This window comes from Borostomias antarcticus (assembly GCF_949987555.1).
Source record: "Borostomias antarcticus genome assembly, chromosome: 2".
Classification (NCBI taxonomy): Eukaryota; Metazoa; Chordata; class Actinopteri; order Stomiiformes; family Stomiidae; genus Borostomias; species Borostomias antarcticus.
The window spans coordinates 37,299,929-37,316,878 of record NC_140235.1 but is presented as its reverse complement, the minus strand read 5'-3'; the positions used below and the strand labels follow the sequence as shown (position 1 = coordinate 37,316,878).

The window sequence follows — 16,950 nt, the reverse complement described above, 5'->3', positions numbered from 1 at the left end:
GCCATTGTTAAATGTTAATTTGAGTTAATGCAACCAATAGAGCATTCCACATACAGAGGAATGCTATTTGTAGCCTACTGTATACGAGCGGTATGTCGACAGCTCATGAGTACAAGATGTTCAGGCCTGGGCTGTTCAGGCCTGGCCCCCGGAAGAGCCCTTCTCAGGAGGAGGAGACTGTTGTGCCACGTTGATGGAGACTGTGGGGACGTGGAATCACCCCGTCTTCAGCCGGGAGCAGTGGTTCACTAGTGCTAGTAACCTTGCACAAACAAAAGGGAACTTAAACGAGAGAGCAGAAGTTGTCTGTCTCTTTTTGTATGTGTGTGTTCATGTTATGAGAAAGAAGAGACTTGGGAAGGTAAGCACTTTTGAAGCTATCGGTCAAATAAGAGAAGTAACCTTTATTTTTCGTAGCAAGCTAGCGTAGATGGCTAGCTTAGGTAGCTAGCTTCTTGGCTATTTGCTGGCTTCTTGTTATGGCAATAAAGCACCCACCATTCATTGTACTAAAAAAAAACTCGGGGGCTACAATTTGGTAGACACTTTACCTAACGTTACATCCTTTTGACATTTGCAGCAGCGTTTTATTTGCATTTTAGCTGCCAGTAAGACTTGCTAGCTAACATCCCTGCAGTAACAGAATTTGGAGCTGGCTCAGGCTACATACGGCTTGTGTAGCCGTACTATACATAGTTAGCTGAACTATACAACTTCTAACCTGCTATTTCTAGCTAGTAGTTACCCATCGGACGTTATCTAGCTATTAGGTGGTTATTAGCTAGTTATTAGCTGGCTACGTTGAATGAGGTATGATTCTGCCATCTGGTCATTATGTCGACTCCATGACATACCATTCGCAATTAAACACACCTTTGCCCTCTTGGCTTTACTCTTTAACTTGGTTTGTACAGTTGTGACTACAAGCTTTTATAGATTTGTCAGCACGGTCTGTCCCATGTTGCACCTGCAAGCACATAGTTATTATATTCCCTTCTATGCATCTGTACATGGACTGAATACATTTTAGTGACATGTCAGACAGTGCCCGAATGATATAAACAAATGTGTTGTGTTTTGTCCGATGCTTTGACTAGGATGAAGCTCAAAGAGATCAATCGCACAGCCATCCAGAGCTGGAGCCCTGCTCAACACCACCCAGTCTACCTGGCAGCAGGTATAACACTGTGTGAGCGTGTCCTGTCCAGACTCCTGTCAGACATGCTCAGAAGGGCCTCCCTGACATGCGGCTTTTTTCTGCCAGTGGAAATACAGCCCTGTATAACGTACAAGGGCGCAATGCTCCTTATACTTTGCAGTCAACTGCAAGAGTACTTCAATACGTTCCCCTATAACGTTTACAGTGAGCTTACTCTAGCAGAGCTGATAAAAGTACTATTCTATGGTTTCTGCAGGTACGTCAGCCCAACAGATGGATGCTACCTTCAGCACCAACGCTTCGTTGGAGATCTTTGAGCTGGACCTGGCCGAGCCCTCCCTGGACATGAAGTCCTGTGGCACATTCTCTTCCTCTCACAGGTAGGGCTACTATTGGACGCAGACATGACTAGACTTAGGCCTGGATTACGCTAATGCGTATTTGCTGAAAAAAGCATACATTTTCCTCCGTTTGCGCCTAGCAATTACACTACCCTGGCGAAAACTACCCTCCAATCCGTAGACCTTGGAATATGCCCCGAGTTGTTTATTCGGGATAGAAATCCCAAGCTGTGTTGTAGCCTGTGTGCCTAAAACGGCTGTGTAATCGCGGATCGTTTTCGCAGCTCGGATACATAGCCATGTAAACACACATTAGTGGAATCCCTTACATGCGATCTTCTCATAGCTGATTACAGAAAGCATGAGGTCTCATCAGATCAACACTACTATGCTCAATAATCTCTGTGCTTTCTACTCAGATACCACAAACTGGTATGGGGTCCCTACGGGATGGACGCAGGGCACCCCTCTGGAGTGCTGATTGCAGGGGGTGAAAATGGTGATGTGATCCTGTACGACCCTGCCAAGATCATAGCTGGGGATAGTGACGTGATCATTGCTCAGAGTGACAAGCACACAGGGCCAGTAAGAGCCTTAGACATCAACTCCTTTCAGGTACGCAAAACATGCGTCGTCCAGTCTGACTATTTCATCCTGTCTATTCACGTGTGCTGGTACTAAGGATTTTTTTATTTACTTTTCTCTTACAGACAAACCTGGTTGCCTCAGGTGGGAATGAATCCGAAATCTACATCTGGGATCTGAATAACTTTGGCTCCCCGATGACGCCGGGACCTAAAACTCAGGTATCGGACTTTATTTTGTCCCCAGACAGCAAACGGGTCACTTATTTGTCAATCCGCTCCTTATTTTTTCCACTAGATGGTTGTGGAAGGACTCCAGCTGTCCACGCTGTGTTTGTTAACTTGTCTGTTGTTTCTGGTCGGGCATGTGTGTGGGCAGCCCCTGGAGGACATCAGCTGTGTGGCGTGGAACAGACAGGTCCAGCACATCCTGGCCTCCGCCAGCCCCAGCGGCCGAGCCTCCGTTTGGGACCTCCGCAAGAACGACCTCATCATCAAAGTCAGCGACCACAGCAACAGGGTATGTTTGTCCATTGTCCACCCACGGACTTGTGGTTGTGGCATTATATTTCTAGTGCCATTCGTCTTATTCACTTCAGCTGCCATATTGGTCAGTCTGACGTAATTGGGGGTGCGGAAGCGGAAGTGCCCGTTGGAGGTGAATGAGCCATAGTTAGCCGTCAGCTGCATTCACTCCCATGTATTTCCAAACGCGAAAACAACGGCAGTGAAAAACAATCAGAGTCTGGTAATGATGAGTTTGTAACCCCGATAGTGTATTCAGCCTGTTATTTTGACTATTTCGGTTCTTGAAGTGGTGTTTTTACAGTGAACTTTTAACATTGAAGTCAACGGGCACTTCCGCATCCGCACGCCCAATTACGTCAGACTGACCTGAAGTGAATAAGGCGAATTATCACTCATTTGTCAGTCAAGTCTGTTAGGAAACCATGCCGTTAACTGGAATTGTGTATATACGTTTTCAGATGCATTGTTCTGGGCTGGCCTGGAACCCAGAGGTGGCCACTCAGCTGCTGCTGGCGTCAGAGGATGACCGGATGCCAGTGATCCAGATGTGGGACCTGCGGTTCGCTACCTCCCCCCTCAAGATCCTGGAGAGCCACACAAGGTACACCAAAGCAAAGTGTCATAGCATATTCGTGTATTAGTCCACCAAAAGCAGAAATATGACTATAGCTTGATGTGACCTGCACCCTAGCATCTATGGAGCAGGAGTTTTTGTTATTATGTGTGTTGCGAAGTCTGGCATCAGGGGTATGATCTTGACTGTATGTGTATGGTCTTTAATGTGAAGTTTGTGTGTCGGTCCGTTTGTGTAGGGGTGTCCTATCCATTGCGTGGAGCTTGGCAGACCCCGAACTGCTTCTGAGCTGTGGGAAAGACAACAGGATCCTGTGCTGGAACCCCAACACTGCGGAGGTGAGTGTCTGGCTCTCACACGACTTGTATCTCAAAGCCATGAACAGCAAAGCTTTTACGAAACACCTTGGCTGTCCCGCCTTAACCCGATGTAATGGAAACCTATTTATCGTTTGTCCAGGTTCTGTATGAGCTGCCCACTAGTACTCAGTGGTGCTTCGACATCCAGTGGTGTCCCAGAAACCCCGCGCTGCTCTCAGCTGCATCCTTCGACGGATACATCGGCATCTACTCCATCATGGGGGGCAGCAGCCAGTTCCAGACTCAGAGAGCGGCAGACCAGGTGGGCAATTTACTTAACGGGATATGAAAAATGAACTTACTACAAAATCAACGCACTAAATTCTGGTTAATTATTTTCTGAGCGTGCGGCGATATACAGCCTTACTTTATTTTCCTGACATATTAACTTAATGGTTGTTTTGAGTGTGACTGTGCTCTGGTTCTGTGTTCCAGATCAGCACTTCTTTTGGGAACATGGATCCCTTCGGGACAGGCCAGACACTGCCACCTCTGCAGTTGCCCCAGAGCCCGGCCGCCCCAACTACAGTCACCCCCCTAAAGAAGCCCCCTAAATGGATACGTAGACCCGTGGGGGCATCTTTCGCCGTGAGTTCTATTTACCTTTGTTTCACCGGCTGAGAGGATGGAGACGACTCAGCAGATGTCTCCTATCATGGCATGTCCTTGACGTCTCGAGGTGTTCCCGTCTCTCTCTCTCCCAGTTTGGCGGGAAGCTGGTGTCCCTGGAGAACATTAAGCAGGATCCCCGGCAGCCACAGCAGACCACGGCACACGTGGTTCATGTCAGCCAGGTCGTCACGGAGACGGACTTCCTGGAGCGGTCAGACAAGCTGCAGCTGACGCTGAGCGCGGGGAGCTTCGTAGAGTTCTGCCAGACCAAGATCAACGCAGCCCAGAACGAGTTTGAGAGAACCGTCTGGTCTTTCCTAAAGGTTGGGAGACTTTCAGTTCAAATGCTGGCATCGTTTTTTATTTGTAGGAAAGGGCTTGTATTTACTGTAACGTTTGTGTTCCCAGGTGAACTTTGAGAATGATGCTCGTGGTAAATACTTGGAGCTTCTAGGATACAAGAAGGAAGAACTAGCATTGAAGGTGAGACTTACAGTCCAGACTTTTCACCAAAATGTGTTTCAAGTCATAACATTTTACTTCATTGCAGTGGGCTTTCCGGTAAGTTTCAAAAACATTTTTACAAAAACAGTTGTCTGTTAGTTTGGTAGTTTGGTACCAGGCCTGGCTGTAACTATGCTGTCTGTCTGTGTGTGCAGATTGCAGCAGCACTAGAAGGCCAACCTGCTCAGCCTGAGGAGGTAAGGGATCTCTGATTGATTGATTGATCGATTGATTGATTTTATGGATATTGCAGACATTGAATTCAAGGGATAACATGTAAAAGTGTAAACATCAAACATGGTCCCTGGTGTCAAACAGGACAGACAGTAACACAACATCCTCTAAAAAATAATAAACAAAAACCTCCAAGGACCAACATCATATTAAAATACATCAGTCATGAAACTCCAATCCCTGTTCAACAATTCCCCTTTAGTCACAGTCATTACAGAACATCCTAAGCATTGTACAGGTAAAAACATAATGATACAAAAATAAACACATTATGATGCCAGGACCTGCCTGTTATTATCAATCTGGTCATTTTACCCCAGAGATGAGTCTGAACAGTCTGTCTGTCTGTCTCCGACTGTCTCTGTCTGCTCTGAAACACGCACCGATCACACTACACTGGGGGGTGACAGATTAAATCACGCCCCTCAAATATATGCATGCTAGAGATATTGTTAAGCTTCTGACTGACTAAAAATGAATTGAGAAATGTAATCTTGATTGGTGACATCATAATTTGGGGACTCTGATAAAACTGTAGAATTCCATAATGTTCATCTGTCTTTGAAGTGTATTGCAAACAGGAAGTAGACGGGGTGTTCAGGGACAGTCCAGTCTCTTTCACAATGTTCATGCACACTGGGAAATGCGCTGAGTGCAAACAGGATGTTTTTTTTTATTATTCATGCACACAGCGTACTCTTGAGACAACCTCCTACTCTCCCATATTCAACAGCCATGTTATACTGAAAGCATCTTATGTCTCTAATCAACAATGCTGCTTTCACCTCTGAAGGAAACTAAAATATAATCCTAGTCTGCATAGTGCACTGCAGCATTCTTGGTGATTTTTGCTTTTCTTAAGCCTAGTTCATACATGACACCTCATGAGCCATAGCTGGTCTTACACAGTATAAACTACGCTTAAGTCGGAGCACATAGATTCTTGAGTTTCCAGATGTGGTCCCAAAAGAAATGCTTCTCTCACTCCTGTAGCAGATGTGCTGCTATCAACATCATGACGTGTTCAAAACGTTCGGCAGCAAGCGCTGAGCATTGCTCATTTTATTGTAGTCTAATAAACGAAAACCAATAACGATTATAGCTGAGAGAAAAAGTGAGAGAAGCACTTTTACCAAGGACCACAACCGCTATGGTGCCAATGGTTCAGAAATGGGGGGATTTTGGCTTGATTGTGTTGTACTCTATTTTCGTTCTATTGCTGTCTATTTTGGTTGCTCTGATGATTGTTTACAGTCCGTCTAATGCTTCTTGTTTACTGAACCGTATGTGAATCTGGCCTCTCCCCTGGCCTCTCCCCTGGCCTCTCCCCTGGCCTCTCTCCCCGCTGTGCGCGTGCTTGTGTGCAGCTCACCCCTGCTCCTGCTCCAACTCCCGAATCTGACCCCGAGCCTGAACCCAGGCCTGATCCTGTGCTCAGCGCTGTACCCCAGCTTGACCTGCATCCTCCTGCGCCAGAGCCCGCTGTCGAACTCCCCCCCCCCGAACCTGCCGTGCCAGAGCCTGCTGCCGAGCTTGTTCCTGAACCTCTTCCAGAGTCCAGCCTCCAGCCCGAACCACAGCTTGACCTCCCTCCCATTGACCTCACTGCTCCCTCCGCCCCTACGCTTGACCCTCAGTCCGCCCCGACCCTGGACTTCAGCTCTGACTTCCCCCTGCCTGACCCCAGTCTCAGTACCCCAGACCAAATGGAGGCTGTGGCTGAGTTTGGCCTCGAGCCTCCTGTAAACCTCCAGCCTCTGTCTCAGTTTGATCAGATCGACCTACAGCAGCCCTTTCCTGCGTTCGAGCCGTTTGGATCAACGCCTCAAGTTGACCTTCTACAGCCCGTGCCTCAGTTTGACCTCGCTAATTCAATCAGTCTACAGCCAGTTCCCTACTTTGACCCTGTATCCTCACTCAATCAGCCAGTAGCAGGGTTGGACCTGGCTCCCCCTGTCCACCTACAGTCAGTACCAGAACTGGACCTGGCTCCGCCTCCCGTCAGTATTCCACCAGTATCAGAGTTGGACCCGGTCGCCCCCGTCGACCTCCTCCCTGAAGATGAGTTCGACCTCATCGCTGCGGCGAACCTCCAGCCGGCAGCGGAAGCGGCCCCGGTCCCGGAACCCGAAGTCCCGGCGGCGGCGGCGCTGGAACCGGAAGCGGAGTCTGAAGGAGCCCCCGTAGAAGAGAGGCCAGAGGCTGGGGAGGAGGCCCAGGCTGAGCCCAGCGATGACCAGCTCCTCCCTGAGGACCAAGAGATCCCCCTGGAGGAGGTACCTCCCCCCCTCTCCTCAAGCCTCCTTGCCCCCCCACCCCCACCCCCTCCCAGTCCACTCCCAGAGAGTTAATACGCGCTACGATATTCAGTGTGACGCGTAACGAAGCGATACGTTACCTAACTGTACCGTCATTTCTGTAATTTCCATTGAAGTTCATTCACTTTCTTCTCCAAGAGCGTCATTGCTCTTAGAGTTACTGTTAACTCATAACAACCTGCATTACACATTGTCTTCCTTAGCTATCGCTATAATAATATAATAATTATAATAATAATAATAAACCTAATCATTAATGTTATTCCTCGTCATTAACTATCTCTCTGGGGTTGACTCATACCTAATTGTATTTGTTGTTATGCTATTGTGTGTATAAGCTCTGTGTGAACGTGTTGGATGTGAAAGGTTTGGTGTGTGTGTTGTCTATGGTAGGATGAGGCTTCATAAGTTCTGGTCCCGGTGGTAGACCGACGAGGGGAGATCCTTCCTGTGTACCAGAAGTGAGTCTCTCTCTCTCTCGTCCGTCAGGAGGAGGCGCAGCAGGAGGACAGCCCTGCGGAGGAGAACACAGCAGACGCCCCAGCCCCCACCCCCGCCCCAGCCGAGGAGGGCCTCAGCCTCAGAGTCAGTCAAGGTAAAACGTCTTGGTGTTCTCTGCTGTAGGGACATGTTTTCTGAGGAACTGCTTATTGCCGTAGTCCTGGAGTGGACAATGGAATATGCAAATTTGCCTCAGTCGATGAGCGGTAGCGAACCGTCGACCCGGTTGTTGTTGTTGTCGACAACGTTGTTGTCGTTCGCCCGTAGACGTGGACGGGCTGATCACCCAGGCTCTGCTGATCGGGGACTTCGAGGGGGCGGTGGAACTCTGTCTCCATGACAACCGCATGGCCGACAGCATCATCCTGGCCATCGCGGGAGGGGCGGAGCTCCTGGAGAAGACCCAGAGGAAGTACTTCACCAAGACTCACAGCAAGATCACCACGGTAACGCCTAGCGAACAGCCAAAGACGTTGCGCTATTTATTCGGTTTAGCGCCAGAAGAGATATGAGATCGCGGAGAGTTAATAGTGAACGGGCTAGTGGTGTGAATCCTCGCTGATTGTGAAAGTGTAAATCCGGTGGGATACGTTATTGATTAATGGCCGCCGCTGTTTCCTCCCGTAGCTGATCAGCGCGGTGGTGATGAAGGACTGGCGCGGCGTGCTGGGGACCTGCGACCTGCACAGCTGGAAGGAGGCCCTCGCCGCCGTCATGACCTACGCGCGGCCCGACGAATTCTCGCCCCTCTGTGGTCAGAACACCCCTTCCTCCCCCGACTGCTCTCCGCGCCCCGAAACCCTCCCCGTGATAACCCATATTCAACCCGAGCTTCTTTTTAGGACAAAGAACAGTGAGTAGGCGTGTCTCCAGCTCTGACAGGGGCGCGTTGTTCCGTGTTCCCTGCAGACATGTTGGGCTCCAGGCTGGAGGAGGCGGCGGACGGTCAGCTGCAGGCCCAGGCCTGTCTGTGTTACATCTGCGCCGGCAACGTCGAGAAGCTGGTCTCCTGCTGGACGAGAGCCCAGGACGGACACTGCCCTCTCTCCCTCCAGGTGTGGGGGGGCGACCGGGCTAACCTCTGTGTCACCGTGTCTTTTTTTTTTTTTGCTCTTGTGCATTTTGAGTGTGACTTACTTGGTGTGTGTGTGTCCGTGTGTGCGTGTGTGTGTGTGTGTGTGTCAGGACCTGGTGGAGAAGGTGGTGGTGTTGCAGAGGGCGGTGGAGCAGAGCCAGAGCTCGGGTCCGTCCGCGGTGGGGGTCCTGCTGGCGGAGAAGATGAGTCAGTACGCCGGCCTCCTGGCCTCCCAGGGCAGCCTGGCCACGGCCCTGGCCTACCTGCCGGAGAACGCCGGCCAGGTACGCAGCGGCCTACTGACCCCGCAGCTGACCGCCAGGTTTTTTGCCTGGTGAACCTTGCAGCTTGTTCACCCTGTTTTCCTGATTAGGCGACCCGTTTCATGGAAATGGGGTTAGGGTTCATGTAGCTCACGGCGTCCTCTGTGCTCTGATTGGTCGTGTTCTGTCCACCTCAGACGAACAGAACTTGTCTGTTCTGCTCAGCGTCATTCCGGTTCTGTTCCCCTCCAGGCTGTGGTGCAGCAGCTCCGTGATCGTCTCGGCCGGGCCCTGGGCCAAGAGGCCCCTGCTGCTGCGGCTCCGGCCCCCGCCCCGGCCCCCGCCCCGGCCCCGGCCCAACCCCCGGTGCCCCAGCAGGCAGCGGCCCTGCCCAGGCAGGCCTACGCAGGACAGCCTCCCCTGGTGCCCCAGCCTACTCCGGCCCCCGTACCCGCCCCTGTGCCCGCTGCTGCCGCCCCTGGCCAACCTCAGTATTACCAGCCGGTAGGTTCCAAGTTCCTAGTCCCGCATGGCCAGGCCACACTGGAGAAAGGTCTGGCTGCACCCCGTTATCATTATGGGATGGGGGAGGATGCTGTATTTATTTAAACCAATCACAATCGCCTTGGACGACTATAAGCTTGTTTGTTTTTTCAACGGTATCCTTGCAGAATAGCGTCAGGGGATTGAATCTGATTGGTGCTGCCGTAGTTGAGCCGCACCAATGAGAGGCTTATTCCGAATCCCACATCCTGTGAGTCAGACTAGTTCCACCCTAACCCCACCCTGAATAACACAAACACTCTCCCTTCTACATAGCGTCCCCGTCCTGATGAAGAAGGAGATGGTATTGATGCTGACCAGGGTGTAAATGTCTCAGTGTTGTGCTGTTTAATTTCAGGTGCTTTTCGTGAGGGGGGTGTTTCTAAAGCTTTGGGTGCACATGTTTGTGTTATTATGTTATTATTATGTTCTTATGGGAACGTCATGACCCATTTTTGGCTCATTTGAGGACTCCCCAATCCTCCGGTGATTGGCCTGGACTGTGTGTCGGAGGGGGGGGGGGGCTCTGTCGGGGCCGCCACCCCCGTCCCCCGTCCCCTCCTTCCTACCACCATGTGGCCATCATTGGTGTGCGTGTCCTGTGTCTCTGTGTGTGCTCCAGGTGAGGTCTGCCTCAACCGTGACCTCCTGGAGTAACCAAACCCCCACAGCCCTCCCCAGTGTCCCTCCACCTCAGCTAGGCCCCGCCTCAGACCACCAGGTATACTGACCACGGCTGTGACTCCCCCCCCCAACACACACACACACACACACACACCAGTATATGTGCGAGCGCACATGCTTATATGGTACCACGCTAGCAACAGTAGCTGCTTTTCTTAGAAACGTACGTTTCTGATCAACTCTTAACAAGCTTCCCCTCTCTTCACACATCACACTCCTGTAACTATAACTGCGCCTATCAAGTATTTTAGGCTCTTATCTCCGGTTCTTCTCACAGAATTAACATTCCTCGTTACCTCAGACCTGCCTGAGGTTTATGCAGCGTATAGCCTTCCTGTATGGCAACGAAACATCGCTGTCATACACCCTCTTGCTAGTGTGGTACTATAGAATAGCGCAGGTCACAGCCCACACACACCAGTCCATCCCTAACACACTACCCCCCACCCACACACACACACACACACCACCCTCCGCATGCTCGGTCTGGTCAACCCTTCAACCTGCCAGCCCGTCAGGCAACCGAGCAGGCACCTCTAACCTCTGACCCGTTGGACTCTCCTGCATGTCTGTATGATGCCCCCTAACCTCCCTTTGACCTTTGACATGTCTTGTTTGGTGAATGTTGCTTAACCTGTCATGCCTTTAGTCTTTAAACAACGCCCAGCTGTTCTGCACGCTCCACCTCTCACCATTACCTCATGTATGTCCCATACACCATATCCAGTAGAGCCTGTTATTGGACCAGGGCTTGCCGTCATGGTCAGTAGTCTATGCTGTCCCTGGGAGCAGAAGACAAGAAGTTCCTCCTCAAAGTGATGATGAATTTCTCACCCACAGCAGAGCAGAGGAGGAGGAGGAGCCATAGATGATTACCTCTAATGCTCCCCCCATGTTGCTGTCCTCCATGCTTGCGCCTGTCCCAGTCCTAGTTCCTGAAGAGTGGATGAGGGCGTGGGGGAACCTAGCAGCCCCGATCTAAGAGCTCAAGTCTAAGAGCTCACCCCCTGCCCTCTCCCCCCTCCCGTTGTGTCGTTGCAGGCTGAGCAGACGCCCCCCATGTTTGGGATGCAGGCGCCTGGGACCGCCGCGCCCCCCCCGGCCCCTGCTGCCGCCCCTGCGTACATGTACTCCCAGCAGTACCAGCGTAAGTGCTTCAAACGCCCCGGTCTCAGCCAATGGGGTGCTTTTGATTTTGTTTTTTAGGTTAAGCCTCACGCGTAACGGGAATAGTCGACAGTCCATTTTGCAAGAAGAAAATCTGTCCTCGTTTGCTTCATTAGAGGAGAAAATGGCCGACTGTTTACCTCATCGGGCCGTCCACAGAGTCTGATACTGCCACCAAGAGGCTGGGAGTGACCACTGGGTAGCCTGAAAGACAAGGGTGTTTGCAGACTTGAAAATGCAGCTAAAATACCATATATATTTCCTTTTTTCCGCCTAAATTAAAACCGCCAAGCATTTTCTTGTAGGGAATGTTTGTTTTTCTGTTGCTCTCTCTATGAAATCCTCTTTCCTGTTTTTCTCAGTCTTTTTCAGTGATTTTCATCTGTGATTTCAGATGATTCACTCAAAAAAACTGAGATGAGGATGTTGGCTGTAGTAATGTATCTTCTGCATGATGTATCAACCTTGAAAGACAAACCCTGTTTGTTTGATAATCTGTTGTAACCTACGAGACTTCAGATTCAGAGGTACTATTGCATGTGTAGTTGTGTAGTAGCAGTAGATCTTTATGTAGCCAATGAATGAAAATGCCTCCATTCAACAAAACTGAACTTCCTTTACTTCCTGTCAGTATGCATGTTCAAGTCACAACTTGGGCTGTGACCTAGGCATGGGCTGGTACGATAACCTTATATCCAAAAATACCAACGGTACCGTTTCACAGTATCGCGCACCTCTAAACGTGTTATTGTAAAATCTCTCGGTAAAAAAATAAAAAATTACCTTTTTTTTTTTTACCACACAAACGGGTCGTCGTCCGGTTCATCTAGCAGCCGATCGTGGACCAAACGTCACCGCAGGAGTCGTCTCGGCTCAGGGAAGATAGCCAGATAACCCACTAAAAGATTGTGGTGGGAGAAAAGCACACAAAAAAAGCTCATATCGTCGGAACGGAAATATTAGTAGATTGTGACTTTTTCAAACCGAGTTACACTGTACCGTGAAACCAGCCCATGCCTAGACCCAGCTGTCCCTAACAGCATCTGTTCTTTCTCTCTCTCTCTCTCTCTCTCTCTCTCTCGTTCTCTTCCTGAACCCCAGCCTACCCCCAGGTCAGCCAGTACACACCTGGGGCTGAGGGGCCAGCTATATATCAGCCTCTTCAATATTCCTCCGCTGCTCCTCTTCCTCCTCCTCCCTCCTCTTCCTCCGCCCCCCCGGCCCCGGGCTTCCTCTCTCAGTACATGCAGCCTGTTCCCTCTCAGCCTGCCCCCCAACACTACCCTGGGCCTCCCCCCATGGGCCAGCCCGCTTCCCCCTCTCTCCCCTACCCCCCATCCCCCGCCTCGTCCTCCTTCTCTCCTCTCCCTCTGTCCTCTGGAGCGCCTTTCCAACACGGCATGCCTGGATCGCCCGTCTCGTACATGCCGCCCCCTCCACCGACCGGACCCTCAGGTACACAGCCTGAACCCGCCTCTGACAAGATCCCAGCCTCTCAGAGAACAGGTCTGCACCGGCTCCGCCCCCCCCTCTACCTCGCCCCGTCACGTCAGTCAATGTAGTCAGAGGCCCCCCGGAACACACAGGAGATGTGTTGATCCAGAACTTTAAAAACAACTGAAGACCTAGGACTAGTAAGGGACACGAAGCAGCTGCTAACTGCTGTCAAGGTAAAGAATATGTAGGGGTCGTAGGCTGCTATCTGCTTATAGTGAATAACCTGCTGAAGCAGCTCTTACTGGAAGGGGAATAGCTGAGGTTGCATTTCTCGGCTCGCACCCAGAGCTCTGGGGGTTAGTTATTAACAGGCCCCTCCGTGGCTTTGCTGATACAGATGCAGGGGTTAGATGTAGCGAGCTAGGGTGATACACTATAGATGACAGTTAAAGGTGCAGTAGAGGTTGGTGCTGTTCTCAGTAAGGTGTCGGCTCTTGTTAATGCCTAGTGTGTGTGCATGGTGTCTTCCACAGAGGGATTAAATCCAGACACCACCTGTTTTATGGAAGGTGATTTAAAAGAGACAGCCGTGCCTTGCTACAGTACATCATAATTACTGACCGGAAAACTCCCACCAGACTGTCCTGAGCACTTAATCAATTTAATCAAAACATTCAAGCTGAGCTGAAGGTCATTGCTAAAATTACAATGTCATATTGTGAATTAAATTTTAATTCCAGCTACTAATTTTGAGCTAAAATGTATCCGACATAACAAATGTTAAGTTGACTGAAAATGCCTCGGCAAATGTTTCAGATGGAGAGAAATGACTCATATGGACATTGACCCAGATTTGCTGTGAGCAGGGGATGGAGCAAGCCTTTTGCCATAGTGGGATGAGGGCTTTGCATGGCTATCTAGGGCAGTCATTACCCTGATGGAAATGGCAGACAGGGATCATGATTATAGTTGAGGCCAAGGCCAGGCTTAATCGTGGCAAATTTAGCCTGAAAGGTACTATCTTCTCAGTGTGCTCTACTGCTGCTTATTTTTAGCTCAAGTTGCTAGAATTTTGATCTTTGTGCTTTCCCACCCACTCTAAATTGAGGGGTTGACATTTAAGCGCATACCGTTTTAAACCTATTGAAGCCATCCAATTATTTATTAAATTAAGCTTTTCTCTGTTTTTAATTATTGTTCTTAAATGATTGGCCGCTCATTGTAAGTCCCTTTCCAAGTACTTAATCAAAGCACCGCTTGAGACATTTTTAGCAGAAGTGTGCTTAGAATAGCCTGTGTACCAGACTGTTTCTAGCCGCTCCTGCGCACTTGGTCTTGTCTTGCCAGACAGTAGCAGGTGAAGCAGTCTAAATACGCAGGCTGATGTAGGAGATGGATGAGTCATGTTCTCCTCTCTGCTTCTCCACAGGACCCCAGAATGGCTGGAACGACCCCCCCGCCCTGAGCAGGGTACCAAAGAAGAAGAAGGTGAGTGTTCCTGCACATTTCAGTCAACCATACAGCCACGGTACATGCATGTCAGCAAACACAAAGTGAAGGATAAAGTCAAATATCACATTTTTCTGATTCGCTCGGGTCATTGTGTGAAGTTGAGATTCTTTATCTCCCGACCTCCAGGTTCCAGAGAACTACACTCCTCCCGCCCCCATCACCGCCCCCATCATGGCCCCGCTCGGCGCGGACCCCCAGGCCCAACAGGCTCCACCCATGCCCCCCCAGCCCATGGTCCAGGGCCCACCCGGGGTCCAGTCCCCCTACCCAGGCATGCAGCAGCAGCCCCTCCCTCCCCCGTCGATGAACCCCGCCCTGCCCAAGACCAGCGTGGAGGGAGCACCAGGAGCCCCCATCGGAGACATCATCCAGGTACAGGTGCACTTTTATTTATCAGTCTGGGAATCTCTTCAGAAACAGCTGCCTCAGTCATTTTCACCTCATCTTCGTATCTCCCCGTGCGACATATGTTCTTGCTCTGTTCTTACTCTACTAGCCTATGCAGTCCATCCCTGCTGAGAAGATCACCAAGAAGCCCATCCCAGAGGAACACCTGGTCCTCAAGAACACGTTTGAGGGACTCATCCAGAAGTGTTTGACAGCTGCCAGTGACCCTGTGAGCCCTGCCTCCATTCTTACCCATAAAACATTTATTTTCATAGCAACACCAAAACAACACTATTTGTACTATATTCTAGTAATAAAGAATTCAATTTCTGTAGGTATGTTCCGTAGGTAAATTCACACAACCATGAAACGGGAGAATATTCTGTTGTGTTGACTCTCTCCCCGCACAGCAAACCAAGAGGAAACTTGATGATGCCAGCAAGCGCCTGGAGGCACTGTATGACAAGCTGAGAGAGCAGACGGTGCGTCTCCCTCTCGGGGACTCTGGGGACCTGGTTTACATGCCACGGTCCCCTCAAAGTTGAATTAGGCCACATGCAGATAAATGTCAACCCATAACGTAAAATGAAATTCAATTATTTTGAATAGAAAATAATCCTCACTATCTACCTCTATTTTCACATAGTATTTTCACCGTCCACTTCTCTCTCTCTTCCTCCTGCAGCTGTCGCCAGCCATCGTAGGAGGACTGCACAACATGGTGAGGAGCATCGAGGCTCGCTCGTACGCCGAGGGCCTCAACATCCACACCCACATAGTCAGCAACAACAACTTCAGCGAGACCTCGGCCTTCATGCCCGTGCTGAAGGTGGTGCTCACGCAAGCCAACCGACTGGGGGTCTGAGCGGGATGAGGCTCCCGGCCGCCCCCCACACAGTCTAGAGCAACCCGGAGGAGGATGTGTGGATGTATAGACATATGAGACGATGTCGTAGGAACACCAGGAAGTACGCTTGGAAGCCGCTTGTTTCAAAGATTTCCTCTTGTTAATTTCACAGGGTGTTCTATTTGGCTCCCAGTGCAGATACAATTGCTAAGTAACTTTAGGATGAATGAAATGACTCATCCATCCTCATATCACTATAGCATGGTCAGAGTTCACCAACAATCTGCAAGTCTTCAGTGTCACCACAGTAACACACAGGACCAAGATTTTTCCAGTCTTTTTTTCTCAGTATGTTCACTCAAAATGATTAATTCTAGCTTTTAGATCATGTCACATGTTTTTAGTCAGGTTTATGTTTTTGTTTTGTCATTTATTTTCAGTGTAATCATGATATTCATACAGAGCAGAGTGCAATGGGAACTGTCCCCCTTTAAGCAGAAACTTCACTTTTGAGAAAATGAATGCATGAGTCAGATGAACGCTTGGAATCATTGTCATATTGTTCAGTTAGATTAACATTAATGTCAAGAGAAATCTGAGGGAAATGGAGAGAGGGTGTCTTGTCATTTTGTTGATCAAGTAAAATTTGCCTGTAATTCGAGCAGTTCCCAATCATCTCTCTTTTTATCTTGTTTAAACAACAGAAATTTGTTTTTGTTTTAGATCAACCACATGCAATATTTTCAATAAATTGTATTTATTTAAAATGTGCTGCTTCATTGATTTAATATCAGTTCCTTTGAGGTGCTAGTGGAAAGATTTGTGTTTTGTTGACTGTAATTGTTCAGCCATAAAAAGCAAGTAATTCGTTATTGAAATACTAATCATGTCTTTCACTTCACTGATACTGGCCAAGGTCGTGATTCTGGACCGTGATATTCTCTAAGCCATAACCTGCAATTGACATCACCCAAACAACTCGTGTAAGATGAATGATTAAATGGAGAATGATGTGTATGGATCAAGGCTTAACATGGAATAAAGTAAACTACAAGGGATATTTTAGTATCTTATATTTTTACTGTTCTTATAATATACTAAAGCAAATTTCTCATTCGTTTTTTATAACCTGCCTGTGTACTGTGTAGGCGCGTGCATGTAGTCTATAGTGCTGTATGTATGTAAAGTGTAAGGTATGTTAATAAATGCTTTGAGAAAATACCTGTTTTTTTCTATTTTGCTACACACGGAGACATCTTTATTGCATATCTGGCCACAGCATGAGCTTGAGGCTAGCCTACTATTCGACATTGCCGAATTT

The 16,950-nt window shown here is 49.3% G+C and overlaps 1 protein-coding gene across 5 annotated transcripts; it reads left to right on the top strand.

Moving 5' to 3' along the window:
* The first annotated feature begins 206 nt into the window (after positions 1–206).
* On the top strand, positions 207–16,815 carry sec31a (SEC31 homolog A, COPII coat complex component). Of its 5 annotated transcripts, none has more exons than XM_084453021.1 (29): positions 207–361; positions 1,098–1,177; positions 1,416–1,539; positions 1,920–2,115; positions 2,211–2,306; positions 2,464–2,604; positions 3,071–3,213; positions 3,425–3,524; positions 3,646–3,807; positions 3,981–4,133; positions 4,250–4,480; positions 4,566–4,640; positions 4,817–4,858; positions 6,263–7,171; positions 7,703–7,808; positions 7,982–8,160; positions 8,342–8,468; positions 8,624–8,769; positions 8,900–9,073; positions 9,305–9,556; positions 10,218–10,316; positions 11,321–11,426; positions 12,548–12,901; positions 13,417–13,452; positions 14,313–14,371; positions 14,522–14,767; positions 14,892–15,011; positions 15,193–15,264; positions 15,468–16,815. In XM_084453021.1, exons 2-29 carry the CDS (start codon positions 1,099–1,101, stop codon positions 15,645–15,647), a joined length of 4,707 nt encoding a protein of 1,568 aa, XP_084309147.1. In that variant the 5' UTR covers positions 207–361; position 1,098; the 3' UTR covers positions 15,648–16,815. The 5 variants fall into 5 exon arrangements, with proteins under 5 accessions (XP_084309147.1, XP_084309146.1, XP_084309149.1 ...); XM_084453020.1 differs by having other exon boundaries at positions 12,548–12,952; XM_084453023.1 differs by having other exon boundaries at positions 6,662–7,171; positions 12,548–12,952; positions 15,468–16,814.
* Positions 16,816–16,950: the final 135 nt, after the last annotated feature.

What these genes read in the sequence shown, in the direction of transcription:
- sec31a (XM_084453020.1), top strand. Translation starts at nt 1,099, where the DNA reads ATGAAGCTCAAAGAGATCAATCGCACAGCCATCCAGAGCTGGAGCCCT. An exon ending in CTCAGAGAGCGGCAGACCAG is followed by an intron (nt 3,808 to 3,980) that starts GTGGGCAATTTA and finishes TCTGTGTTCCAG; the next exon opens with ATCAGCACTTCTTTTGGGAA. An exon ending in CCGTCTGGTCTTTCCTAAAG is followed by an intron (nt 4,481 to 4,565) that starts GTTGGGAGACTT and finishes TTGTGTTCCCAG; the next exon opens with GTGAACTTTGAGAATGATGC.